The sequence below is a fragment of the Heptranchias perlo genome, chromosome 34, assembly GCF_035084215.1.
Source record: "Heptranchias perlo isolate sHepPer1 chromosome 34, sHepPer1.hap1, whole genome shotgun sequence".
In the NCBI taxonomy this organism is placed as follows: Eukaryota; Metazoa; Chordata; class Chondrichthyes; order Hexanchiformes; family Hexanchidae; genus Heptranchias; species Heptranchias perlo.
In genome coordinates this window covers 319,762-347,425 of record NC_090358.1, presented here as the reverse complement: position 1 = coordinate 347,425, position 27,664 = coordinate 319,762, and the positions used below count along the sequence as shown (strand labels likewise).

Below are 27,664 nucleotides of genomic sequence, written 5' to 3'. Positions count from 1 at the left end.
GCCAAAGGCAGGTATATGGAGTTAGATCACAGATCAGCCATGATCTTATCAAATGGTGGAGCAGGCACGAGGGGCTGAATGGCCTACTCCTGTTCCTATGTTCCTGTGTTAAACGATCCCATGGCACTATTTGTTGAAGAGCAGGGAGTTCTTCTGGTGTCATTGATGAGATAGAGAGGGAGTTTGACATCACAGAAGCGTAATCAGACGAAAATGGAAGCTGAGCCAATCAAGGAGATATTAGGAGGTGGACCAAAAATGTTGTCAAAGAGTTAGGTTTTAAGGAGGAAATGAAACTGACACACACACTCCTGAAATAACACTCAGTGTTACAGAATGAGAGCAATACACATACTCATGAAATAACACTCTGGCGCCAATAATTACAGGGTGGAGGGAAGGGATCGCCTTGCGGGGGGAAACCAGGAAATCCCGGAAACGCGGAGATCCTGCTGAATTTAGCGGCAGGGCCTCATTATCATTTTTTATTCCGTTTCCTGCCCAGCGGCCGAGGACCAATGTGGATGGCCCCCGGCAATCGGAAAAGATCGGGGCATGGTTTGGGAAGGGTGTGTGATTGGAGCACGGCAGCAAGGAGGGAGAGAGGCAAAGATCGGGCATAGTGGGGATGGGGGGGGGGGGGGCGTCAGCCGATCGTGGCAGAGAGGACAAGCCATGATCGGCAAAAGATCTGCTTGAGGGGCTGGGGGGCACTCCTGCTCTTCCTGGTTCACAAGCATTGATATAAAAAGCACTTGCCTGTTGCATCCAGCTGCTCCCATTTTCATTTCACTGCCGAGTTTCCTGAGCCCTGGGAAAACCGGCCGGCCAGTGTTAAATTTAAATCAGGCTCTCAAATGCACTGTGGGAACCTGATTTAAATATTATAATGAGGTGTCGCACCTCTCTATGGTGGGACAGACACGACTCACAACAAACTACTGTAAAAATGGCGGTGGGGCGTAAGCGGTGGGTTGGGGTCGCGTTTTGTGGTTTTAAATTTTTAACCTTTCCTGCTCGTTGTTGGGGTTTTAAAATTCCCACCTCTACTATGGCAGTCTGCAGGACAATTGTTACTTTCTAATGTTAAACTGTTTCTTTTTTCAGTGGTTTGGAAACCTGGTGACGATAAAATGGTGGAATGACCTGTGGCTGAATGAAGGATTTGCCTCTTATGTGGAATACCTGGGTGCAGATTATGCTGAGCCCACCTGGAATGTGGTAAGATGATCAGGGTCAGAACTGTTAAAGAAAAACATGAAATGATAAATTGTTCACAAGAAAAAAAGATTAAATAACATGAATGAGAGTAATACAGCATTCTTCTGATTCAGCTGCTTTATTGCAGTCCTGAGACTGATAAACACAGTCCTAAAATTACACCTTGTAATCAATTGACTGATTAGTTAAATAGAAAAAGGAAATAACTTTTGATGTGACCAACACTAATTGTTTGCTAACATTGTACTCAATTGTTGAAGTTCAAGATTGAAGAGTAGAAGTTATCTTATAAATCTTGGATTATTACAGCTCAGAAGGAGGCCATTCGGCCCATCGAGCCCATGCCGGCTCTGTTAGAGCAATCCAGTTAATCCCATTCCCCTGCTCTTTCTCCGTAGTCCTGCAAATTTTTTTCCTTCAAATATTCATCCAATTCCTTTTTGAAAGCCATGATTTGAATCTGCTTTCACCACCTTTTTAGGCAGTACATTCCAGATCATAACAACTCGCTGTGCAAAAAAGTTTTCCCTCACTTTGCCTTTGGTTCTTTTGCCAATCACCTTAAATCTGTGTCCTCTGGTTCTCGACCCTTCCACCAATGGGAACAGTTTCCCTTTATTTACTTTATCTAAACCCTTCATGATTTTGAACACCTCTATCAAATCTCCTCTCAACCTTCTCTGCTCTAAGGAGAACAACCCCAGCTTCTCCAGTCTCTCCATGTAACTAAAGTCCCTCATCCCTGGAATCATTCCAATAAATCTTTTCTGCACCCTCTCTAAGGCCTTCACATCTTTCCTAAAGTAATGATTAACACTCTGGTATTGAATTCCTTTTTCTGTTACTTTAATGTGTGTTAACTTGTACTTTAATTATTATCCCTAATGCTGTTCTAAAATGTTTGTCATACAATATTGTATCCCTGTCTTCGCTCTCAGTGGAGGAATCTTTGTTAAAATGGAAGAGTTGTTCAATGCAAGTGCATTAAGCATTTGTATATATTATCAAGAATAATTTCTACCGATAAATCTTTAAACCAATGATGACATGTTTTAACAAGGACTGAATGGGGCCGTTAGTTCAGAGGGGGACTGTGTGATTACGCGGCACATAGAATTGTTTGCCTTTAGTGCTGGAATATGGACTTGGATCGGTCTGGGCTGATGAGGTGAATGTTTCTTGATAGTTTTAAGAGTCCTGAATTTGGGAAGATTCTGTTCTCAGTGAATGTGAGTCTGTCGCTTAAGCCTGCTCATCTTTTGTAAATGTGGCTCTGAGAAACCAAATCATGTCTGGTAGAAAACAGACCATGGGCTGGATTTTTCTCTGAAGATAACGGCGAGCCTAACAGGGCTCACCATTATATCTGTGCAAATGGTGCAGCAACTTCCAGCGACTGCACACATGCAGTCAAACGCAGAAATCCAGAAGTTGCTGTACCAGATGCAATCCTCCTCTGTAAACGCCCTGAAAATGACATCTCACCGACTGGCTCCCCGTTCAAATGAATGAAACTGCAGGAAGTTCCTGCACGGACCTGATGGATCCGAACTAATCTCGCCAGAAAATGGTAAGTCAAGTCATTTTAAAACTAAGCACCCTTTTAACTGTGTGGTAGGTCTTAATGACTGCCAAACAACCTCTCTGGCACTGAAAATTAACTTTTACAAGTGAGGAGTATCGTTCCTTCAGATTTTAATTGTTGGACATTTAAAAAAAAAAATTTTTAAAAACTTTTTCTTTGTCTCTTTAATCTGTTTCTTAATTCAACATTTCTTACCCTCTATTTCACTTTCTGTACCTGATTTGACATTGAATTCTCTATTCTAACCTACACGTCCTGGTTCTGACCACGTTGCTCATTAACGATGCTTCAGTCTGATTGGTTATGGGGATGCACACACCCTGTGCCCTGTTCACACAGGTCCCAGATGCCCAGGAGAGGGGGCCACGCTGGATTGAGGGCCCCACGAGAGGAAATTGCCGTGCAAAAGCCCATTAAAAGTCTATGGGCAAATGCAAGTCTAACGGGCTTTCTGTCACCGCTCACAGCAAAATCCAGCCCAATATTCTCAGTGCCGCAGTTCTGAAGTTGCAGTTAAAGTGCAAGACTGGAAGAGACTGAGTGATACCATTGTCCAAATGTTTCACATTGTCATTTCAAATTCACCCCTATGTTATTTCAATGGTGACATTAACTATTTAAAGTAAAAGAATTAACACCTCCATTAAATACCAGAGAGGGACTTAATACTAACAATTGTAAACAATTTTACAACACCAAGTTATAGTCCAGCAATTTTATTTTAAATTCACAAGCTTTCGGAGACTTCCTCCTTCCTCAGGTAAATGTTCAGGATCTCCTTGAAACCTATGCATTTATACATATAGAACAATACATGGTGTTTACAGACTGCCCCTGCAACTGCCTGTTGCCAAGGCAATCACCGTGTTCAGACAGAGAGGTGTCACCTGCAGAACCCCCGAATACACATTCAACAAAAAAACAAACAGGAAAAAAAAAACAGAGAAGAAAAACAGAGAGAGGCAGAAACATCCGGAAGGCAGAGAGAGCCAGCAAATGACCCATTATATTAAAAACAGATAACATTTGTTCGCTGGTGGGGTAACGTGTAGCGTGACATGAACCCAAGATCCCGGTTGAGGCCGTCCTCATGGGTGCGGAACTTGGCTATCAATTTCTGCTCGACGATTTTGCGTTGTCGTGTGTCTCGAAGGCCGCCTTGGAGTACGCTTACCCGAAGGTCGGTGGATGAATGTCCATGACTGCTGAAGTGTTCCCCGACTGGGAGGGAACCCTCCTGTTTGGCGATTGTTGCGCGGTGTCCGTTCATCCGTTGTCGCAGCGTCTGCATGGTCTCGCCAATGTACCATGCTCTGGGGCATCCTTTCCTGCAACGTATGAGGTAGACAACGTTGGCCGAGTCACAGGAGTATGAACCATGCACCTGGTGGGTGGTGTCCTCTCGTGTGATGGTGGTATCTGTGTCGATGATCTGGCATGTCTTGCAGAGGTTGCCTGGCAGGGTTGTGTGGCGTCGTGGACGCTGTTCTCTTGAAAGCTGGGTAATTTGCTGCGAACGATGGTCTGTTTGAGGTTGGGTGGCTGTTTAAAGGCGAGTAGTGGAGGTGTGGGGATGCACCAACTCTACAGCAGACGCCACAACCTCGAAACCAAGATAGAGTCCATACTCTCAACCTGTACTCAGGACACAGCAGACCAGCTACGTTATACCGCCAAACAGACAAGGCAACGGAACTACGCTGCCTACATGCAAACCAAGAGCAGGAAGCTTGAGAAACTCGGCATCACCACCAGCAACGACCAAGCTTCCCCTGGTACCACGGTTGCAACCACAGGGAAGTCTATTGTCAATTTATCCGACCACACCCTTCAACCAGACGAAATCGAAGTTCTCAGCCGAGGGCTCAATTTCTGCCCCACTACCAAAATGGACCCCACTAGTCTCGCGGCGGACACAGAGGAATTCATCAGGAGAATGAGGCTCCGGGAATTCTACCACAAACCCCAAGATTTCAGCAGCGAACCCAATGAGACAATCGACGATCCGGAACAGCAGACAGAGGGATCCGCGGTACAGCAACCGAAGAGGAAAGAATCAAACTGGACTCCTCCGGAGGGTCGCTGCCCTCAGCTGGACATGTATGCTCAAGCTGTCAGGAAATGCGTCAATGCCAGATTCATCAGCCGCACTCAGAAGACAGTCCAGAATGTCACCCGAGCACAACGCAACGCCATCAACGCTCTCAAGACCAACCGCAACATCGTCATCAAACCAGCGGACAAAGGAGGAGCCATAGTCATACAGAACAGAACAGACTATTGCAAAGAAGCATACCGACAACTGGACAACCAGGAACACTACAGACGGTTACCCGCAGATCCGACCAAAGAACATACCCACCAGCTCAACAAACTGATCAAGACCTTCGATCCAGACCTTCAAAACATCCTACGCACTCTCATCCCACGTAATCCCCGCGTGGGAGACTTCTACTGCCTCCCAAAGATACACAAAGCCAACACACCCGGACGTCCCATCGTATCAGGCAACGGAACCCTGTGTGAGAACCTCTCTGGATACATCGAGGGCATCCTGAAACCCATCGTACAGGGAACCCCCAGCTTCTGTCGCGACACTACAGACTTCCTACAAAAACTCAGTACCCACGGACCAGTTGAACCAGGAACACTTCTCACCACGATGGACGTCTCGGCACTATACACCAGTATCCCCACGATGACGGCATCGCTGCGACAGCATCAATACTCAACACCAACAACAGCCAATCTCCGGAAGCCATCCTACAACTCATCCGCTTCATCCTGGATCACAATGTCTTCACCTTCGAAAACCAGTTCTTTACCCAAACACACGGAACAGCCATGGGGACCAAATTCGCACCCCAATACGCCAACATTTTCATGCACAAGTTCGAGCAGGACTTCTTCACTGCACAAGACCTCCAACCAACACTATACACCAGATACATCGACGACATTTTCTTTCTATGGACCCACGGCAAGGAATCACTAAAGAGACTACACGATAACATCAACAAGTTCCATCCCACCATCAAGCTCACCATGGACTACTCCTCAGAATCAGTTTCTTTCTTGGACACACGAATCTCCATCAAAGACGGGCACCTCAGCACCTCACTCTACCGCAAGCCCACGGACAACCTCACGATGCTCCACTTTTCCAGCTTCCACCCTAACCACGTCAAAGAGGCCATCCCCTATAGACAGGCCCTGCGAATACACAGGGTCTGCTCAGACGAGGAGGAACGCGATGGACACCTACAGACGCTGAAAGACGCCCTCGTAAGAACGGGATATGACGCTCGACTCATCGATCGACAGTTCCGACGGGCCACAGCAAAAAATCGCATAGACCTCCTCAGGAGACTAACACGGGACGCAACCAACAGAGTACCCTTTGTCGTCCAGTACTTCCCCGGAGCGGAGAAACTACGCCATGTTCTCCGCAGCCTTCAACATGTCATCAATGAGGACAAACACCTCGCTATGGCCATCCCCACACCTCCACTACTCGCCTTTAAACAGCCACCCAACCTCAAACAGACCATCGTTCGCAGCAAATTACCCAGCTTTCAAGAGAACAGCGTCCACGACGCCACACAACCCTGCCAGGCAACCTCTGCAAGACATGCCAGATCATCGACACAGATACCACCATCACACGAGAGGACACCACCCACCAGGTGCGTGGTTCATACTCCTGTGACTCGGCCAACGTTGTCTACCTCATACGTTGCAGGAAAGGATGCCCCAGAGCATGGTACATTGGCGAGACCATGCAGACGCTGCGACAACGGATGAACGGACACCGCGCAACAATCGCCAAACAGGAGGGTTCCCTCCCAGTCGGGGAACACTTCAGCAGTCATGGACATTCATCCACCGACCTTCGGGTAAGCGTACTCCAAGGCGGCCTTCGAGACACACGACAACGCAAAATCGTCGAGCAGAAATTGATAGCCAAGTTCCGCACCCATGAGGACGGCCTCAACCGGGATCTTGGGTTCATGTCACGCTACACGTTACCCCACCAGCGAACAAATGTTATCTGTTTTTAATATAATGGGTCATTTGCTGGCTCTCTCTGCCTTCCGGATGTTTCTGCCTCTCTCTGTTTTTCTTCTCTGTTTTTTTTCCTGTTTGTTTTTTTGTTGAATGTGTATTCGGGGGTTCTGCAGGTGACACCTCTCTGTCTGAACACGGTGATTGCCTTGGCAACGGGCAGTTGCAGGGGCAGTCTGTAAACACCATGTATTGTTCTATATGTATAAATGCGTAGGCTTCAAGGAGATCCTGAACATTTACCTGAGGAAGGAGGAAGTCTCCGAAAGCTTGTGAATTTAAAATAAAATTGCTGGACTATAACTTGGTGTTGTAAAATTGTTTACAATTGTCAACCCCAGTCCATCACCGGCATCTCCACATAATACTAACAAGGTGCGACTGTATATAATATCTTTGTTCATCACGATCTTCAGCCTGTAGCACTGAGCAAATTTTGCTACAGAACTGTCCCATGATGTTGAGACTTACATGGAGGAGACTGCATGTCGAACACTCATCTCCCGCACCACGATCAGCACAAATGGGCATTCAAAATGTGAAATATTTTAAAGAAACAAATCTTTTATATTTTTCTCATTTCAAATATTAGAGTTTTTCCTGAGTCAGGGTACAGTGTACTAATCCTTTAAATTCATCATTTGAAACAAGTTTGTTTCATAAATAATTATTTAAGTTCCTCTAAAGTACTTCTATTGGAGGAATCCTCTTTTCACACTGTACCAAGATGAGAGAGATAGGTCTACTCACTCATTAATTAGTATACAATTGATTTCCCTTTTCACAGAAAGATCTTACTGTCCTGGATGACGTTTACAGGGTGTTTGCTGTTGATGCTTTAGCCTCATCTCATCCTCTCTCTTCCAAAGAAAATGAGATTAACACACCTGCAGAAATCAATGAGCTTTTTGATGCAATCTCGTACAGCAAGGCAAGTGCTCAGTTTAATCTTCCTTGAAGCATGTTGTACCTAATGTGTGACTGGATCATTGTCATTCTAACATATTTCTAATTGGTTTTCCTTGCAGGGAGCATCTGTTCTCAGGATGCTTTCTAACTTTCTCACAGAAACGGTATTTGTGGAAGGGCTCAATGTAAGTCTGAATGTTCAATTTTATTTGATGGTGTGTCAATTAATTTGAAATATTTCAGTTGCGGAAGTTTCCTAAATTTCTTGACTACTTTTTCTTATAGACCTATCTCCGACAATTTTCATACAGCAACACGGTGTATGCAAATCTTTTTGATCATCTGCAGAAGGTATGTATCTTAAGAGACAGAAATTAATAAATTAAAAACAAGATGGGATTTAATAAACATATTTATGACTGAAAATACAGATGCTGTAAACTTCCATTTAATAAAAAGAGTGAGCACAAAAATGATTGTAATAGAGGCTAGTGCCCCGGGTGATGTCTCACTGCGTAATGCAGACCCAGAGGTATCCCAGGTTCAACTGCAGGTAAGTTACTCTCAAGTATTTATTTCAGAATCAGCTTTCCTAGTCTTTAGCTTCAAACCAATTGCTCATAATTAGCTATTTCAGATCGGGTGTTCTGACCTTTCATCCTCTTGGTTACCTAGTTCACAGAGATAGTTCCCGTCCAAGCTGCTCTCAGGAGATAGCATTGTCTTTTGAACGAAGCATGACATTTTTCAATTCCTTTAATGTCAAACACAGAACACAATTGAAACTGGTTCTGGGCTCCTGACAGAGGCAGTGCAGTGATATCATGTCACCGCATCACCCAAATATTACTCACATCCCAGCACCTAAATGCAACAGGATCTCCACAGATCTCCAGCTAAAGATGATGGATCTTTGTGGATCTCCAGTTTGTTCTGTTACTTCTAAGCTATAAATCCAGGATAGATTGTGATCAGTCATATGACAATGAACACAGATGGACACGTTTATTCTGGGTCTTGCCACTCCTTAAGAGTAAGAAATGTAACTAACCAGCTGCTTCCTCTTTCAGGCTGCAGAGAATTCTACGAGTTTACCTCATTCAGTTAATGAAATTATGAATCGATGGACACTACAGATGGGTTTCCCAGTTGTTACAATAAATACCAGCAGTGGAATTGTCACTCAGAAACACTTTCTTCTTGATCCAAATTCAAATGTGACTCGCCCTTCAGAGTTTAAGTAAGTCTATTCAGTAAATTGATGATCAATTAGGGTCATATTTTAATATTTTGATACTATATATTGTGACATTGTTAAATTCTTTTAATATGAAATTATAAATAATAAAACAATAATTAACAATTTTCCAGTAAACAATTTGTACACGCTTCTTGATGTAAAAATTCATTTTATGCAAATGGAGTTGAAAATTCAGAGGAATTGTAATATTTAAGGAGTAGTAAAATAAATTTGCAATTATATAAGACTGAGCCATCACAAAACTCTATAAATCCAAGGAATTACTTTGAAGTATGTGAACTTTGACTGTTGTTATTTTAACAAATGCAGCAGTCATGTTACACACAGTAAGGTCCCAAATACAGCAATTAAATGAATGGCCAGCTTATCTGTTCTTAGCTTGGTGACTCGGTTCCTGTGCACTCTCTTCTGCAGTTCCCCCCGCGCCCCCCCCCCCCCGCTCATCTCTTCCCCCCCCTCCCCCCGCTCATCGATTCCCCCTCCCCCGCTCATCGATTCCCCCTCCCCCGCTCATCGATTCCCCCTCCCCCGCTCATCGATTCCCCCCCTCCCCCGCGCTCATCTCTTTCCCCCCCCCCACTCACCACCACCATTTTCTGGGGGCCATTCGCTGGGCGGCCGAAACATTCACCTGAATCGTGGGATCCTCATTATGCCACTCGGAATTGCATGGATTCGTGTACGTGGGTCCCCGATGCCATTTTAAATGCCTACTGGGTGGAGTGTAGTCCTTGGATGTTCCCTCAGTGAAAACTTGTGGAACAGAAGAGGCCTGAAAATGTAAAATGTAAATTTATTTTAGGCGGAGTGTCCGCCAGGGATCAGCAGAATAAGGTGAGCTGCACCTTGCCCCCGAAATCGCGAACCGCTGGACATACCTTCTCTTTGGCTGGATCGGGCTCCAGGACGCTTGATATTGGGGTTTGCTGCGTGTCTGTACTGTGACCCAGCCCCCAGAGACAGGCCGGGCCTGTTGCTGACACTGTGGGTCAGGCAGACATGCCTGATTACAATCTACTCCCTGGACTGGGGAATACACCCCAACTTTCACAATCAGAGCGACAATCTTCTTAAGTAAGAGTTGTGTTAAGACACACAAGCTGTTGTGCACCAGTGACAGGCTGTTTCATCAAATCATTGTGTTCTTTGTGTGTTTCAGTTATATTTGGTTTGTGCCAATCACATGGATGAAGGACAATAAAATACAGAACTTAACTTGGTTATTGAAACCCCACGGTATGAATTCTGATTTTGATACTTATTGCACTGAGATAAAATAACACCTCCCACCCGTTGGAAACAGAACAGTTGCACCATGGAAATGGAGGGAATTTGCTAACTGCCCTGATCCTGCCACCGCTGTGGTCTCTGCTATCTTCCCCCACCGGGGGGCCCCCGCCTGAGTCAGAACCTTTCAATGTGTAAATTGGGGTCCTGTGACATATCGGACCCCGGTTACCATCTTAGGGCAGTTCTGCGTGGAGTGTGTGCACTCTCCACCCGAGCCTTGTTTAACATCTCATCCAAAAGATAGCCCCTCCGACAGTGCTGCGCTCCCCTGGCGCGGCCCCTCCGACAGTGCTGCGCTCCCCCGGCGCGGCCCCTCCGACAGTGCTGCGCTCCCCCGGCGCGGCCCCTCCGACAGTGCTGCGCTCCCCCGGCGCGGCCCCTCCGACAGTGCTGCGCTCCCCCGGCGCGGCCCCTCCGACAGTGCTGCGCTCCCCCGGCGCGGCCCCTCCGACAGTGCTGCGCTCCCCCGGCGCGGCCCCTCCGACAGTGCTGCGCTCCCCCGGCGCGGCCCTGGAGTGTCAGCGTAGATTTTGTGCTCGAGTCTCTGGAGTGGGACTTGAACCCATGATCTTCTGATTCCAAGGTGGGAGTGCGATCACTGGGCCTGCTCCCCTCCTCTCATACAGTCCTTGTTTTTGCACTTTCCAGCTTAGGTCAGTGGATAATAATCGGGGAACCCCTGACAGTCCAGAGGTACTGAGACCCATTGGACCATCAATTGCTGGATCAGAACCGATTGGGGCTTGAGGGTGGAATCCACTGGCTACATATCTTAGTATCACATCATTAGGGGGAAACCAGAGGTGAAAGGACAGTAAACTAACTTGCTGCACCATCCTATTCTGGAAGCATAGTCTTCATAATTTAGTGAGATAATTGGTATGTGTGCAGATGTAATGTACTGTATAAGTATAGATGTAGCAAACTGAATTTAACAAAGTGTCAGAGCTCCTTATTCCATTAACAATGCCTTTAAAATTTCCTAGGAGATTTTTTTCTTATACTTAATGTTTCACAAGAAGTTTGGATAAGAAACTTCAATCTTCAAAGACTGTTTTGAGCATAACATTAGTTAAAGATAGAGTTGCAGGACTTTCTCTGTCACACAGATCCCCATGCCTGTAAAAATGTGTCACACCTTCTGTGAAAGTTTGGTTTTGAAAGTTTAGGCTTTCTCATGTGGAAGAATTATGTTACCAGCACTACAATCTTTTTCTGTTTTGATATTATAGCATCTGAATTTATATACTACCCAAATTTTGGGTAGAAAAATCTAGAATGAGCAAAGCAGCGACTGTCAAGAAGAATGTAGAAAGAAGGAAATAGTTTGAAGGAGACAGTAACGGTATGGGGTGTGTTTAAAGTATAAAGTTTTCCCCATATCTAGTTAGGCCAAAAAGGCAGCTTTCCAGTTTCTGATTCCAACTCCCAACTAAATGGAGTGAGGGGTGAGGTGGACTCGGAGTGAGGTGGAGTCAATGGAATTCGGAGTGAGGAGTGAGATGGGCTCGATGGAGTGGGATGGACTTGGAGCGAGATGAGTTAGATGGAATGAGAACAGGGTGTGTTTACCTATGATGTTTCCGAGGTCAAATTGCTTCCCGACACTCACTCTAGTTCTTGCCTGTTGGGAAGTTAAGTATCAGAAGGATGTTATTCTATGGTCAGTTGGTGTGTGTTGAGGAAACTTGATAATACATCCATTGTCATCAGCAGTTTGTACAAAAAGTGGAAGCAAAGCTGACATTCTCCGTTGTGATGACATTTTGTCAAACAAATAAGTAATAGAATTCGAACAGTTACAATCAGATTGCCCCAATGACTCATCCATTCACTGTCCGAATGACTTTGTTTTAAATCCCACTATAGAGACTTTCCAAGAAATGAAAAGCAGTGGCAATGGATGGATCTTGGCTAATATTAACGTCACAGGATACTACAGAGTGAACTATGATGAGAAGAACTGGAAGAATCTTGTAACGCAATTGACAGCAAATCACACGGTGAATATAATCATCTTTTTTTTTTACATTGCTCTGTTGCGTTTGATATTAAGGAGCCAATAGCACACTTGATGCCTTCAAAACAAAACTTCAAATGAGAGAAACAAGTAGCTCGCTTGGTTATGAAACTATTAATAGAGTAGAAGTAGCATCACCAGCAGTAACTGTAGAAATGTTTAATCAGTTCACACCAAATTCCTCTCCACTACTTTACCTGAGACATCATAAGAACATAAGAAATAGGAGCAGGAGTAGGCCATTCGGCCCCTCGAGCCTGCTCCGCCATTCAATCAGATCATGGCTGATCTTCGACCTCAACTCCACTTTCCCGCTCAATTCCCATAATCCCTTGATTCCCCTAGAGTCCAAAAATCTATCGATCTCAGTCTTGAATATATTCAATGACTCAGCATCCACAGCCCTCTGGGGCAGAGACTTCCAAAGATTCACAACCCTCTGAGTGAAGAAATTCCTCCTCATCTCAGTCCTAAATCTCCTATCCCTTATCCTGAGACTATGCCCCCTAGTTCTAAACTCTCCAACCAGGGAAAACAGCCTCTCCGCATCTACCCTGTCAAGCCCTCTAAGAATTTTATGCGTTTCAGTAAGATCACCTCTCATTCTTCTAAACTCCAGAGAATATAGGCCCATTCTTCTCAATCTCTCCTCATAGGACAACCCTCTCATCTAGAATCAATCTAATGAACCCTCGTTACACTGCCTCTAAGGGAAGTATATCCTTCCTTAGATAAGGAGACCAAAACTGTACACAGTACTCCAGGCGTGGTCTCACCAAAGCCCTGTACAATTGCAGCAAGACTTCCTTACTTTCAATAAAAGCCAACATACCATTTGCCTTCCTAATTGCTTGCTGTACCTGCATGTTAACTTTGTTTCATGGACAAGGACAAATGTTGTCTGAACACCAACGTTTAATAGTTTCACACCATTTAAAAAATATTCTGTTTTTCTATTCTTCCTACCAAAGTGAATAACCTCACATTTCCCCACATTATACTCCATCTGCCACCTTCTTGCCCACTCACTTAACCTGTCTATATCCCTTTGTAAACTATTTGCGTCCTCCTCACAGCTTACTTTCCCACCTAGCTATGTATCATCAGCAAACTTGTGTAACAACCTTTTATGTGACACCTTATCGAATGCCTTTTGAAAATCCAAATATACGACATCCACTGGTTCCCCTTTATCTACCCTGCTAGTTACATCCTCAAAAAACTCTAATAGGATTGTCAAACACGATTTCCCTTTCATAAAACCGTGTTGACTCTGCCTAATCATATTATGATTTTCTAAGTGCCCTGTTACTACTTCCTTAATAATGGATTCCAGCATTTTCCCAACGACTGATGTCAGACTAACTGGTCTGTAGTTCCCTGTTTTCTCTCTTCCCTCCTTTCTTGAATAGTGTTGTTACATTTGCCACCTTCCAATCCACTGGGACCATTCTAGAATCTAGGGAATTTCATAGAATCATAGAATGGTTACAGCACAGGAGGCCATTCGGCCCAACGAATCTGCACCGGCTCAATGCAAGAGCAATCCAGCTAGTCTCACTCCCCCGCCCTATCCCTATAGCCCTGCACATTTTTTCCTTTCAAGTGGTGGGGGGGGTGGGGGGTGGGAAGGGAGGCTGCGGGGGGAGGAGTCTAGGGGGTGTAGGGGAGGGAGGCTGCGGGGGGAGGGAGGCTGGAGGGGTGTGGAGGGAAGGGAAGGGATGTTGGGGGGGAGGGTGGGAGGGAATGTTGGAGGGAGGGTGGGAAGAAGGGGGCATGTGGGGAGAGTGAGGGTGTTCTGGGGAGGGGAAGGTTCAGGGTGGGGGGGAAAGAGGAGGGTGGGGGAAGAGAGAGGGGGTGTGGGGAAGGGGGAGGGAGTTGGGATGGTGGGGTTGGGGGGGAGGTTTGCCTCCTGCTCCTCCTGGCCCCACAAGGGAAAGGTTTTCCGTGACCTTTGGGGCCTCTTTGTCCTCCCCTTAGGCTCGGATTAAAATGTAAATTCTTGAGGGCCCCATCTACTTTAGGCAGGCTCCCCATCTGCCTGCAAAACTTATAGAATCATAGAAGTTACAACATGGAAACAGGCCCTTCGGCCCAACATGTCCATGTCGCCCAGTTTATACCACTAAGCTAGTCCCAATTGCCTGCACTTGGCCCATATCCCTCTATACCCATCTTACCCATGTAACTGTCCAAATGCTTTTTAAAAGACAAAATTGTACCCGCCTCTACTACTGCCTCTGGCAGCTCGTTCCAGACACTCACCACCCTTTGAGTGAAAAAATTGCCCCTCTGGACCCTTTTGTATCTCTCCCCTCTCACCTTAAATCTATACCCCCTCGTTATAGACTCCCCTACCTTTGGGAAAAGATTTTGACTATCTACCTTATCTATGCCCCTCATTATTTTATAGACTTCTATAAGATCACCCCTTAACCTCCTACTCTCCAGGGAAAAAAGTCCCAGTCTGACTAACCTCTCCCTATAAGTCAAACCATCAAGTCCCAGTAGCATCCTAGTAAATCTTTTCTGCACTCTTTCTAGTTTAATAATATCCTTTCTATAATAGGGTGACCAGAACTGTACACAGTACTCCAAGTGTGGCCTCACCAATGCCCTGTACAACTTCAACAAGACATCCCAACTCCTGCATTCAATGTTCTGACCAATGAAACCAAGCATGCCAAATGCCTTCTTCACCACCCTATCCACCTGTGACTCCACTTTCAAGGAGCTATGAACCTGTACCCCTAGATCTCTTTGTTCTATAACTCTCCCCAACGCCCTACCATTAACGGAATAGGTCCTGGCCCGATTCGATCTACCAAAATGCATCACCTCACATTTATCTAAATTAAACTCCATCTGCCATTCATCGGCCCACTGGCCCAATTTATCAAGATCCCGTTGCAATCCTAGATAACCTTCTTCACTGTCCACAATGCCACCAATCTTGGTGTCATCTGCAAACTTACTAACCATGCCTCCTAAATTCTCATCCAAATCATTAATATAAATAACAAATAACAGCGGACCCAGCACCGATCCCTGAGGCACCCCGCTGGACACAGGCATCCAGTTTGAAAAACAACCCTCCACAACCACCCTCTGTCTTCTGTCGTCAAGCCAATTTTGTATCCAATTGGCTACCTCACCTTGGATCCCATGAGATTTAACCTTATGTAACAACCTACCGTGCGGTACCTTGTCAAAGGCTTTGCTGAAGTCCATGTAGACCACGTCTACTGCACAGCCCTCATCTATCTTCTTGGTTACCCCTTCAAAAAACTCAATCAAATTCGTGAGACATGATTTTCCTCTCACAAAACCATGCTGACTGTTCCTAATTAGTCCCTGCCTCTCCAAATGCCTGTAGATCCTGTCCCTCAGAATACCCTCTAACACCTTACCCATTGAGGAGCAAATATGTAAGGAGATTACAGACAGCTGCAAGAAAAATAGGGTGGTAATAGTAGGGGACTTTAACTTTCCCAACATTGACTGGGACAGCCATAGCATTAGGGGCTTGGATGGAGAGAAATTTGTTGAGTGTATTCAGGAGGAATTTCTCATTCAGTATGTGGATGGCCCGACTAGAGAGGGGGCAAAACTTGACCTCCTCTTGGGAAATAAGGAAGGGCAGGTGACAGAAGTGTTAGTGAGGGATCACTTTGGGACCAGTGATCATAATTCCATTAGTTTTAAGATAGCTATGGAGAAGGATAGGTCTGGCCCAAAAGTTAAAATTCTAAATTGGGGAAAGGCCAATTTTGATGGTATTAGACAGGAACTTTCAGAAGTTGATTGGGAGAGTCTGTTGGCAGGCAAAGGGACGTCTGGTAAGTGGGAGGCTTTCAAAAGTGTGTTAACCAGGGTTCAGGGTAAGCACATTCCTTATAAAGTGAAGGGCAAGGCTGGTAGAAGTAGGGAACCTTGGATGACTCGGGAGATTGAGGCACTAGTCAAAAAGAAGAAGGAGGCATATGACATGCATAGACAGCTGGGATCAAGTGGATCCCTTGAAGAGTATAGAGATTGCCGGAGTAGAGTTAAGAGAGAAATCAGGAGGGCAAAAAGGGGACATGAGATTGCTTTGGCAGATAAGGCAAAGGAGAATCCAAAGAGCTTCTACAAATACATAAAGGGCAAAAGGGTAACTAGGGAGAGAGTAGGGCCTCTTAAGGATCAACAAGGTCATCTATGTGCGGAACCACAAGAGATGGGTGAGATCCTGAATGAATATTTCACATCGGTATTTACGGTTGAGAAAGGCATGGATGTTAGGGAACTTGGGGAAATAAATAGTGATGTCTTGAGGAGTGTACATATTACAGAGAGGGAGGTGCTGGAAGTCTTAACGCGCATCAAGGTAGATAAATCTCCGGGACCTGATGAAATGTATCCCAGGACGTTATGGGAGGTTAGGGAGGAAATTGCGGGTCCCCTAGCAGAGATATTTGAATCATCCACCGCTACAGGTGAGGTGCCTGAAGATTGGAGGGTAGCAAATGTTGTGCCTTTGTTTAAGAAGGGTGGCAGGGAAAAGCCTGGGAACTACGGACCGGTGAGCCTGACATCTGTAGTGGGTAAGTTGTTAGAGGGTATTCTGAGGGTCAGGATCTACAGGCATTTGGAGAGGCAGGGACTAATTAGGAACAGTCAGCATGGTTTTGTGAGAGGAAAATCATGTCTCACGAATTTGATTGAGTTTTTTGAAGGGGTAACCAAGAAGATAGATGAGGGCTGTGCAGTAGACGTGGTCTACATGGACTTCAGCAAAGCATTTGACAAGGTACCGCATGGTAGGTTGTTACATAAGGTTAAATCTCATGGGATCCAAGGTGAGGTAGCCAATTGGATACAAAATTGGATTGACGACAGAAGACAGAGGGTGGTTGTAGAGGGTTGTTTTTCAAACTGGATGCCTGTGTCCAGCGGTGTGCCTCAGGGATCGGTGCTGGGTCCGCTGTTATTTGTTATTTATATTAATGATTTGGATGAGAATTTAGGAGGCATGGTTAGTAAGTTTGCAGATGACACAAAGATTGGTGGCATTGTGGACAGTGAAGAAGGTTATCTGGGATTGCAACGGGATCTTGATCAATTGGGCCAGTGGGCCAATGAATGGCAGATGGAGTTTAATTTAGATAAATGTGAGGTGATGCATTTTGGTAGATCGAATCGGGCCAGGACCTACTCCGTTAATGGTAGGGCGTTGGGGAGAGTTATAGAACAAAGAGATCTAGGAGTACAGATTCATAGCTCCTTGAAAGTGGAGTCACAGGTGGATAGGGTGGTGAAGAAGGCATTTGGCATGCTTGGTTTCATTGGTCAGAACATTGAATGCAGGAGTTGGGATGTCTTGTTGAAGTTGTACAGGGCATTGGTGAGGCCACACTTGGAGTACTGTGTACAGTTCTGGTCACCCTATTATAGAAAGGATATTATTAAACTAGAAAGAGTGCAGAAAAGATTTACTAGGATGCTACCGGGACTTGATGGTTTGACTTACAGGGAGAGGTTAGACAGACTGGGACTTTTTTCCCTGGAGAGTAGGAGGTTAAGGGGTGATCTTATAGAAGTCTATAAAATAATGAGGGGCATAGATAAGGTCGATAGTCAAAATCTTTTCCCAAAGGTAGGGGAGTCTATAACGAGGGGGCATAGATTTAAGGTGAGAGGGGAGAGATACAAAAGGGTCCAGAGGGGAAATTTTTTCACTCAAAGGGTGGTGAGTGTCTGGAACGAGCTGCCAGAGGCAGTAGTAGAGGCGGGTACAATTTTGTCTTTTAAAAAGCATTTGGACAGTTACATGGGTAAGATGGGTATAGAGGGATATGGGCCAAGTGCAGGCAATTGGGACTAGCTTAGTGGTATAAACTGGGCGACATGGACATGTTGGGCCGAAGGGCCTGTTTCCATGTTGTAACTTCTATGATTCTATGATTCTATGATTACAGATGTCAGGCTCACCGGTCTGTAGTTCCCAGGCTTTTCCCTGCCGCCCTTCTTAAACAAAGGCACAACATTTGCTACCCTCCAATCTTCAGGCACCTCACCTGTAGCGGTGGATGATTCAAATATCTCTGCTAGGGGACCCGCAATTTCCTCCCTAACCTCCCATAACGTCCTGGGATACATTTCATCAGGTCCCAGAGATTTATCTACCTTGATGCGCGTTATGACTTCCAGCACCTCCCTCTCTGTAATATGTACACTCCTCAAGACATCACTATTTATTTCCCCAAGTTCCCTAACATCCATGCCTTTCTCAACCGTAAATACCGATGTGAAATATTCATTCAGGATCTCACCCATCTCTTGTGGTTCCGCACATAGATGACCTTGTTGATCCTTAAGAGGCCCTACTCTCTCCCTAGTTACTCTTTTGCCCTTTATGTATTTGTAGAAGCTCTTTGGATTCTCCTTTGCCTTATCTGCCAAAGCAATCTCATGTCCCCTTTTTGCCCTCCTGATTTCTCTCTTAACTCTACTCCGGCAATCTCTATACTCTTCAAGGGATCCACTTGATCCCAGCTGTCTATGCATGTCATATGCCTCCTTCTTCTTTTTGACTAGTGCCTCAATCTCCCGAGTCATCCAAGGTTCCCTACTTCTACCAGCCTTGCCCTTCACTTTATAAGGAATGTGCTTACCCTGAACCCTGGTTAACACACTTTTGAAAGCCTCCCACTTACCAGACGTCCCTTTGCCTGCCAACAGACTCTCCCAATCAACTTCTGAAAGTTCCTGTCTAATACCATCAAAATTGGCCTTTCCCCAATTTAGAATTTTAACTTTTGGGCCAGACCTATCCTTCTCCATAGCTATCTTAAAACTAATGGAATTATGATCACTGGTCCCAAAGTGATCCCTCACTAACACTTCTGTCACCTGCCCTTCCTTATTTCCCAAGAGGAGGTCAAGTTTTGCCCCCTCTCTAGTCGGGCCATCCACATACTGAATGAGAAATTCCTCCTGAATACACTCAACAAATTTCTCTCCATCCAAGCCCCTAATGCTATGGCTGTCCCAGTCAATGTTGGGAAAGTTAAAGTCCCCTACTATTACCACCCTATTTTTCTTGCAGCTGTCTGTAATCTCCTTACATATTTGCTCCTCAATTTCCCGTTGACTATTTGGGGGTCTGTAGTACAATCCTATCAAAGTGATCTCTCCCTTCTTATTTTTCAGTTCTACCCATATAGACTCAGTGGGCGAACCCTCGGATATATCCCCTCTCACTACTGCCGTGATGTTCTCCTTAATCAAGAACGCAACTCCCCCTCCTCTCTTACCTCCTGCTCTATCTTTCCTATAGCATCTGTACCCTGGAACATTGAGCTGCCAGTCCTGCCCCTCCCTTAGCCATGTTTCAGTAATAGCTATAACATCCCAGTCCCATGTACCCATCCATGCCCTGAGTTCAACTGCCTTGCCCATCAGACTTCTTGCATTGAAATAAATGCAGTTTAATCTAGACTTCCCTTGGTCTTTGCCCTGCTTTCTCAGACCATCTGTCCGGTCATGTTCTGTACACTCTCCCTTACTGCCTTTTGTTTCTGTCACCACTTTATTTCCCACTGACTTCCTGCATCGGTTCCCATCCCCCTGCCACATTAGTTTAAACCCTCCCCAACAGCACTAGCAAACACTCCCCCTAGGACATTGGTTCCAGTCCTGCCCAGATGCAGACCGTCCAATTTGTACTGGTCCCACCTCCCCCAGAACCGGTTCCAATGGCCCAGGAATTTGAATCCCTCCCTCTTGCACCATCTCTCGAGCCACGTATTCATCCTAGCTATCCTGTCATTCCTACTCTGACTTGCTGGATAAAATCATCAATGTCAGGAAAGGGTCAAGTTACAAGCGGGTAAGTAATCCCCTCTTTTTTAACTGCCTACACTTCCGATTTCTGCTGGTCGGTTAAGTTTAAATTCAACCCCATTACTGTAACTGGGTTAATGCCACTGTCAATGTAGCAGAGTGTGATAAATTTTGAGTCTCCACTACAAATTCTCTGAGTTACCACTTGTGGTCTCCCCCTCAATGGACCCAACATCCTTTATGATCAGGAATTTAGCTTTTCTGCCCAAGATCTTTGATATCGTTACTTGGAGGCCATAACAATGAAACCCTTTGCTACATGAACTGGATCCAGTAATCTAACACATGCTGCCCTGTGTGGGTCTCCAATCTTCCAAAAGGCCGATTGATTAGTATTTTAGTGAAATGGAGCCAGTATATATCAATGAGCTGGTTTAGGAACGAAGGAATTGCTGGACAAAAAAGGCCCAACATCCATCCAGTTCACCTTTTACCATCCTGGTAGTCACATGATACAATGATAATGGAGTTATTGATTAATCACAGCTATCAATCTCTATCAATGAGTCTACAACAGACCCAGACATGAGGTGAGGAAAACCCCCAGTGGGGGAGAGCTTTGGGAACCATAGGTCCAAAGTCACCTGTTCCTCCCGAGCCTGTTACACTCACCGCACGTCATATCTCAAATTACTTATGTTATTTTCAGAAAGAAAGCAATCTAATTTGCATTTGAATTAATCGATACTAACTCCACTGTCTCCCGAGAGAATCTGTTCCATAGATTTATCACTTGTTCACTGAAATATTGTTTCCGCAGATTAGTTTTGAATATAATTGCTCCTCATAATCCAATCTCTCCATTCCCTCAATCTTTCTGGTTGCTCTCTTCTATATCCTTTCAATAGCTGAAAAATCCTTCTTGTGCTGTAGCGACCAGAACTGTACACAATATTCTAAATGCGGTCGCACCAATGATTTATAATGTGCCAGGATTACCTCACCATTTTGGCTGAACATTTATTTGCCAAACCAAAAGTGAATGAACAGAGTAATTGCAATGAAATACAGTTTATTTTGTAATGTTCCTTGCAACACAGAAAATAACAAAATACACAACAATGTCCCTGTTAGTGAGCTTAAGAATAGCTTTTCTGAACAGTGGCGCCTATGAACCTGGCTGCTATTACCTTAAGGAGGACATGCTCCTTTCCTTTGTCTATCTCCTTTACCAATTCTTCCAAATCGACAGTCTCTGAAGACCATTTATTCCTTTGTTCTCTTCCTTCCCGTTTCCCAGATGGACAGGAAGCCAAACTGTTAACATCTGACCCCCTCCAACTCAATGTAGCAATTCACCGGCTGAGTGTCCAATTAAACTGGCTGCCATCCTGTTTTGAAGACTGCTAGAAACTAACTCTCACTAATCTCAAATAAATAGGGAATTCCAACACCTAATGGGTGTGAATCTTCACCGGGATCTTCCATTATCTCAAGCTGAAGTGGAATGTGGAAGTTACTGGTTCATTGCGATCTAATCCATCTCCTCCAGTACCTGCCTGTTCCGTACTTTAATCCCTTATGAGCAAAATTTAACTTTAATATCATCATTTTATTGCAAATTAAACCAAGATCTTTCCGTGGCCAATAAAAACAGAAAATGCTGGAAACACTCAGCAGGTCAGGCAGCATCCGTGGAGAGAGAAACAGGGTTAACGTTTCAGGTCAATGACCATCCTTCTTGTGGCCATATAGTCAGAAATTCTGACATGTGACAGAGAAAGGATTCTGGATAAGTATTCATGATGTAGCATCACCATCAGTAATTTCTATCCTTCCAAATGTTCCACACCTGATTGATGTCATTAAAGTATTTAATTGAAGACATTGAACAAAATCTTGAAATTTGTGGAACATTGTTAGAAATTCCTGTCACTGGGCCTTTGGGGATGAAGTCTGTGCAACATTAGCTTACAGATATGTTAATGTATTCATATGCTAAGATCACAGATGTATCTTTACCCAATAAGAACATAAGAACATAAGAAATTGGAGCAGGAGTAGGCCAATCGGCCCCTCGAGCCTGCTCCGCCATTCAATAAGATCATGGCTGATCTGATCCAAACCACAAATCTAAAGAACACAAGAAGTAGGAGCAGGACCCGGCCACACAGCCCCTGGACCCTCTCCGCCACCCACAGGGCATTGACCGATCCGAACTCAGCTTCATGTCCAATTTCCTGCCCGCTCCCCATAACCCCTAATTCCCTTTACTTCAAGAAAACTGTCTATTTCTGTTTTAAATTTATCTAATGATGTAGCTTCCACAGCTTCCTGGGGCAGCAAATTCCACAGACCTACCACCCTCTGAGTGAAGAAGTTTCTCCTCATCTCAGTTTTGAAAGAGCAGCCCCTTATTCTAAGATTATGCCCCCTAGTTCTAGTTTCACCCATCTTTGGGAACATCCTTACTGCATCCACCCGATCAAGCCCCTTCACAATCTTATATGTTTCAATAAGATCGCCTCTCATTCTTCTGAACTCCAATGAGTAGAGTCCCAATCTACTCAACCTCTCCTCATATGTCCGCCCCCTCATCCCCGGGATTAACCGAGTGAACCTTCTTTGTACTGCCTCGAGAGCAAGTATGTCTTTTCTTAAGTATGGAGACCAAAACTGTATGTAGTATTCCAGGTGCGGTCTCACCAATACCCTATATAACTGCAGCAATACCTCCCTGTTTTTATATTCTATCCCCCTAGCAATAAAAGCCAACATTCCGTTGGCTTTCTTGATCACCTGCTGCACCTGCATACCAACTTTTTGATTTTCTTGCACTAGGACCCCCAGATCCCTTTGTACTGCAGTACTTTCCAGTCTCTCGCCATTAAGAAAATAACTTGCTCTCTGATTTTTCCTGCCAAAGTGCATAACCTCACATTTTCCAATATTATATTGCATCTGCCAAATCTCCGCCCACTCACCCAGCCTGTCTATATCCCCCTGCAGGTTTTTTATGTCCTCCTCACTCTCTACTTTCCCTCCCATCTTTGTATCATCTGCAAATTTTGATATGTTGCACTCGGTCCCCTCCTCCAAATCGTTAATATAGATTGTAAAGAGTTGGGGACCCAGCACCGACCCCTGCGGAACACCACTGGTTACTGGTTGCCAGTCCGAGAATGTACCATTTATCCCAACTCTCTGCTTCCTGTTCGATAACCAATCCTCCACCCATGCCGGAATGTTACCCCCAATCCCGTGATTTTTTATCTTAAGTAATAATCTTTTATGTGGCACCTTGTCGAATGCCTTCTGGAAGTCTAAATACACTATGTCCACTGGTTCCCCTTTATCCACCCTGTACGTTATATCCTCAAAGAACTCAAGCAAATTTGTCAGACATGACTTCCCCTTCATAAAGCCATGCTGACTTTGTCCTATTAAATTATGCTTATCTAAATGTTCCGTTACTGTCTCCTTAATAATAGACTCCAAAATTTTACCCACCACAGATGTTAAGCTAACTGGCCTATATTTTCCAGCCTTCTGCCTACTACCCTTTTTAAATAACGGTGTTACATTAGCAGTTTTCCAATCTGCCGGGACCTCTCCTGAGTCCAGGGAATTTTGGAAAACTATCACCAAAGCATCCACAATCCCTACTGCCACTTCCCTCAAGACCCTAGGATGGAAGCCATCAGGTCCAGGGGATTTATCCGCTTTGAGTCCCATTATTTTACTGAGTACCATCTCCTGAGTGATTTTAATCATATTTAGCTCCTCCCCCCGTAGAGTCCCCTGTTTGTCCAGTGTTGGGATATTCTTAGTGTCCTCTACTGTAAAGACTGAAACAAAATATTTGTTCAGCATTTTTGCCATCTCCATGTTTCCCACCATTAATTTCCCGGTCTCATCCTCTAAGGAACCTACGTTTGCCTTAGCCACCCTTTTTCTTTTTATATAACTATAGAAACTCTTGCTATCTGTTTTTATATTTTTTGCTAATTTCTTTTCATAATCTAACTTCCCTTTCTTAATCAATCCTTTAGTTACTTTTTGCTGTCTTTTGAAGAATTCCCAATCTTCTATCCTCCCACTAAGTTTGGCTACCTTATATGTCCTTGTTTTTAGTCGGATACTATCCTTGATTTCTTTACTTAACCACGGATGGCTGTCATTTCTTTTACACCCTTTTTTCCTCAGTGGAATATATTTATTTTGAAAGTTGTAAAATAACTCCCTAAATGAACACCACTGCTCATGTACCGTCTTACCCTTTAATCTATTTTCCCAGTCCACTTTAATCAATTCCGCTCTCATACCATCATAGTCTCCTTTATTCAAGCTCAGTACGCTTGTTTGAGAATCAACCTTCTCACCCTCTAATTGGATATGGAATTCAACCATGTTGTGGTCGCTCGTTCCAAGGGGATCCTTAACTAGGACATTATTAATTAATCCTGACTCATTACACAGGACCAGGTCCAAGGTTGCCTGCCCCCTTGTAGGATCAGTTACATACTGCTCAAGAAATCCATCCCTGATGCACTCAATGAACTCGTCCTCAAGGCTGCTCTGCCCAATTTGATTTGTCCAGTTAATATGATAATTAAAATCCCCCATAATTATAGCTGTTCCCTTATTACATGCCCCGGCTATTTCCTGATTAATACTTCTTCCAGCAGAGTTGCAACTATTAGGAGGCCTATATACTACGCCCACTAATGTTTTTTTCCCCTTATTATTCCTTATCGCCACCCAAACTGTTTCATTATCTTGATGCTTTGTCCCAATATCATTTATCTGTATTACAGTGATTCCTTCCTTTATTAACATAGCCACCCCACCTCCCCTTCCTTCCTGCCTGTCCTTCCTGATTGTTAAATACCCTGGCATATTTAATTCCCAGTCGTTGTCACCCTGCAGCCATGTTTCTGTAATGGCCACAAGATCATACCCATACGTATTTATTTGTGCCGTTAACTCGTCCATTTTGTTATGAATGCTACGTGCATTCAGATAAAGAACTTTCAAATCTGTTTTGTGATGCTTAGTTCCTGCTTTTTCCTTTTTTAACACTTTACCTATTACTCCATACCTTCTGTCCCTTCCTGTTACGCTTTCCTCTCTCTCCCTGCTCAGGTTCCCAACCCCCTGCCACTTTAGTTTAAACCCTCCCCAACAGCACTTGCAAACACTCCTCCTAGGACAGCGGTCCCGGCCCTGCCCAGGTGCAGACCGTCCGGTTTGTACTGGTCCCACCTCCCCCAGAATCGTTTCCAGTGTCCCAGGAATTTGAATCCCTCCCCCTTGCACCATTCCTCTAGCCACGTATTCATTTGAAATATCCTCCTATTTCTACTCTGACTAGCACGTGGCACTGGCAGCAATCCTGAGATTACTACCTTTGAGGTCCTATTTTTTAATTTACCTCCTAACTCCCTATATTCTGCTTTTAGGACCTCATCCCCTTTTTTACCTATATCGTTGGTGCCTATGTGCACCACGACAGCTGGCTGTTCGCCCTCCCCCTCCAAAATGTTCTGTAGCCGCTCCGAGACGTCCTTGATCCTTGCACCAGGGAGGCAACACACCATCCTGGAGTCTCGGTTGCGGCCGCAGAAACGCCTGTCTATTCCCCTTACAATTGAGTCCCCTATCACTATAGCTCTGCCACTCTTTTTCCTCCCAGCCTGTGCAGCAGAGCCACCCGTGGTGCCAGGAAGTTGGCTGCTGCTGCCTTCCCCTGATAAGTCATCCCCCCCCAACAGCATCCAAAGTGGCATATCTGTTTGAGAGGGGGATGGCCACAGGGGACCCCTGCACTACCTGCCTGCACCTCTTACTCTTCCTGGTGGTCACCCATTCACTTCCTGCCTGTATACCCTTTACCTGCGGTGTGACCAACTCGCTAAACGTGCTATCCACGAGTTTCTCTGCATCGCGGATGCTCCACAGTGAGTCCACCCGCAGCTCCAGCTCCGAGATACGATTGGTCAGTAGCTGCAGGTGGACACACTTCCCACACACATGGTCGGCAGGGACACTGGTAGTGTCCATGACTTCCCACATCTTGCAGGAGGAGCATATCACGGGTGCGAGGTCTGCTGCCATGACTTGCCTTAGCTTAGTTACCCCTTTTAAATTACGTTGAAATTAGAAAATGTTAACTATACTAGGGACCTAGGTTCACTAAAAAAAACCACTATCTGCTATAAAACCTGCAGATCTTCCCTTTCTTATTACTTTACTTACAGTAAAATGGTAGAAATACTCACCTGAACCTACTCACCAATCAGCTGCCTCCCCTGTGCCGCGTCACTTTCTGACTGGTGACGTCACCCTGAACTGCCGCTGGTCTCAGAGTCTCGCTCTCAGAGTAAGCTCTGGTCTCGCTCTCTCCGCACTGTTTATATCTCCGCTCTGGTCTCGCTCTCTCCGCGCTGTTTATATCCCCGCTCTGGTCTCGCTCTCTCCGCGCTGTTTATATCCCCGCTCTGGTCTCGCTCTCTCCGCGCTGTTTATATCCCCGCTCTGGTCTCGCTCTCTCCGCGCTGTTTATATCCCCGCTCTGGTCTCGCTCTCTCCGCGCTGTTTTTATCCCCGCTCTGGTCTCGCTCTCTCCCGCCGCTCACCGACTGAACTCTCACTCTCTCCGCGCTGTTTTTATCCCCGCTCTGGTCTCGCTCTCTCCCGCCGCTCACCGACTGAACTCTCGCTCTCTCCGCGCTGTTTATATCCCCGCTCTGGTCTCGCTCTCTCCGCGCTGTTTATATCCCCGCTCTGGTCTCGCTCTCTCCCGCCGCTCACCGACTGAACTCTCGCTCTCTCCGCGCTGTTTTTATCCCCGCTCCGGTCTCGATCTTTGCCGCCGCTCACCGACACCCCAGCCTAGGAAGACATGGTCGCCGGCTCCCCAGTTTAAAAGGGCTACCTCCCGTGCTAAAGTTAAGTCGAAAGACAAAGGTCCTCAGCCAGCAGTCGCGGGCTGTGAGGGACCGGAAGTAAAGCTCAGTGCAGCCAAGCCGCAGGGAGCAGCCTGCAGCAGTCCTGACAGAATTTGAGCTGTCAATGTTTCTGTTCTGTTTGGTATTCTTGAACTGATCTTTCCATCTATTGCAAGTACATCGAGCAAGGAACACCTCAGGTTTCATGACTAACATAGTCCAAAAAACCTGGATTCAGATCACAACCCAACAGTAAAAGGCCAATATATCCAAATTCACAGTATAGCCACTGAATTAACTTACCTGTGAAGGGTAGCGTTTTAAAGCTAAATACTGTGCACAGGTGTAAGCAGAAGGGACCAATAGGACTGAATAAGCTGAAGGTATTATCGGTGACTGAGACAAAGGCTGCAGCTCCTCCACTGCTGGGAGGTGGGATTACAGCATGACAAGTTTACATAGGCACTTTCCGTTATAATGCAAAGATAGGAATTTATAATAGAAAGTTGACTAGAAGTGCCTGCAGATGTAAGATT

At 45.3% G+C, this 27,664-nt stretch overlaps 1 protein-coding gene across 1 annotated transcript in view; it reads left to right on the top strand.

Annotated features, from left to right (window-relative positions):
- LOC137301656 (aminopeptidase N-like) overlaps window positions 1-27,664 on the top strand; it is a 70,951-nt gene that overhangs the window by 17,707 nt on the left and 25,580 nt on the right. The window contains exons 7-13 of the mRNA XM_067971197.1: window positions 1,108-1,221; window positions 7,659-7,802; window positions 7,900-7,965; window positions 8,066-8,131; window positions 8,851-9,020; window positions 10,201-10,277; window positions 12,201-12,334. Coding sequence (XP_067827298.1) covers window positions 1,108-1,221; window positions 7,659-7,802; window positions 7,900-7,965; window positions 8,066-8,131; window positions 8,851-9,020; window positions 10,201-10,277; window positions 12,201-12,334 — 771 coding nt within the window. The remainder of the gene's footprint in view (window positions 1-1,107; window positions 1,222-7,658; window positions 7,803-7,899; window positions 7,966-8,065; window positions 8,132-8,850; window positions 9,021-10,200; window positions 10,278-12,200; window positions 12,335-27,664) is intronic.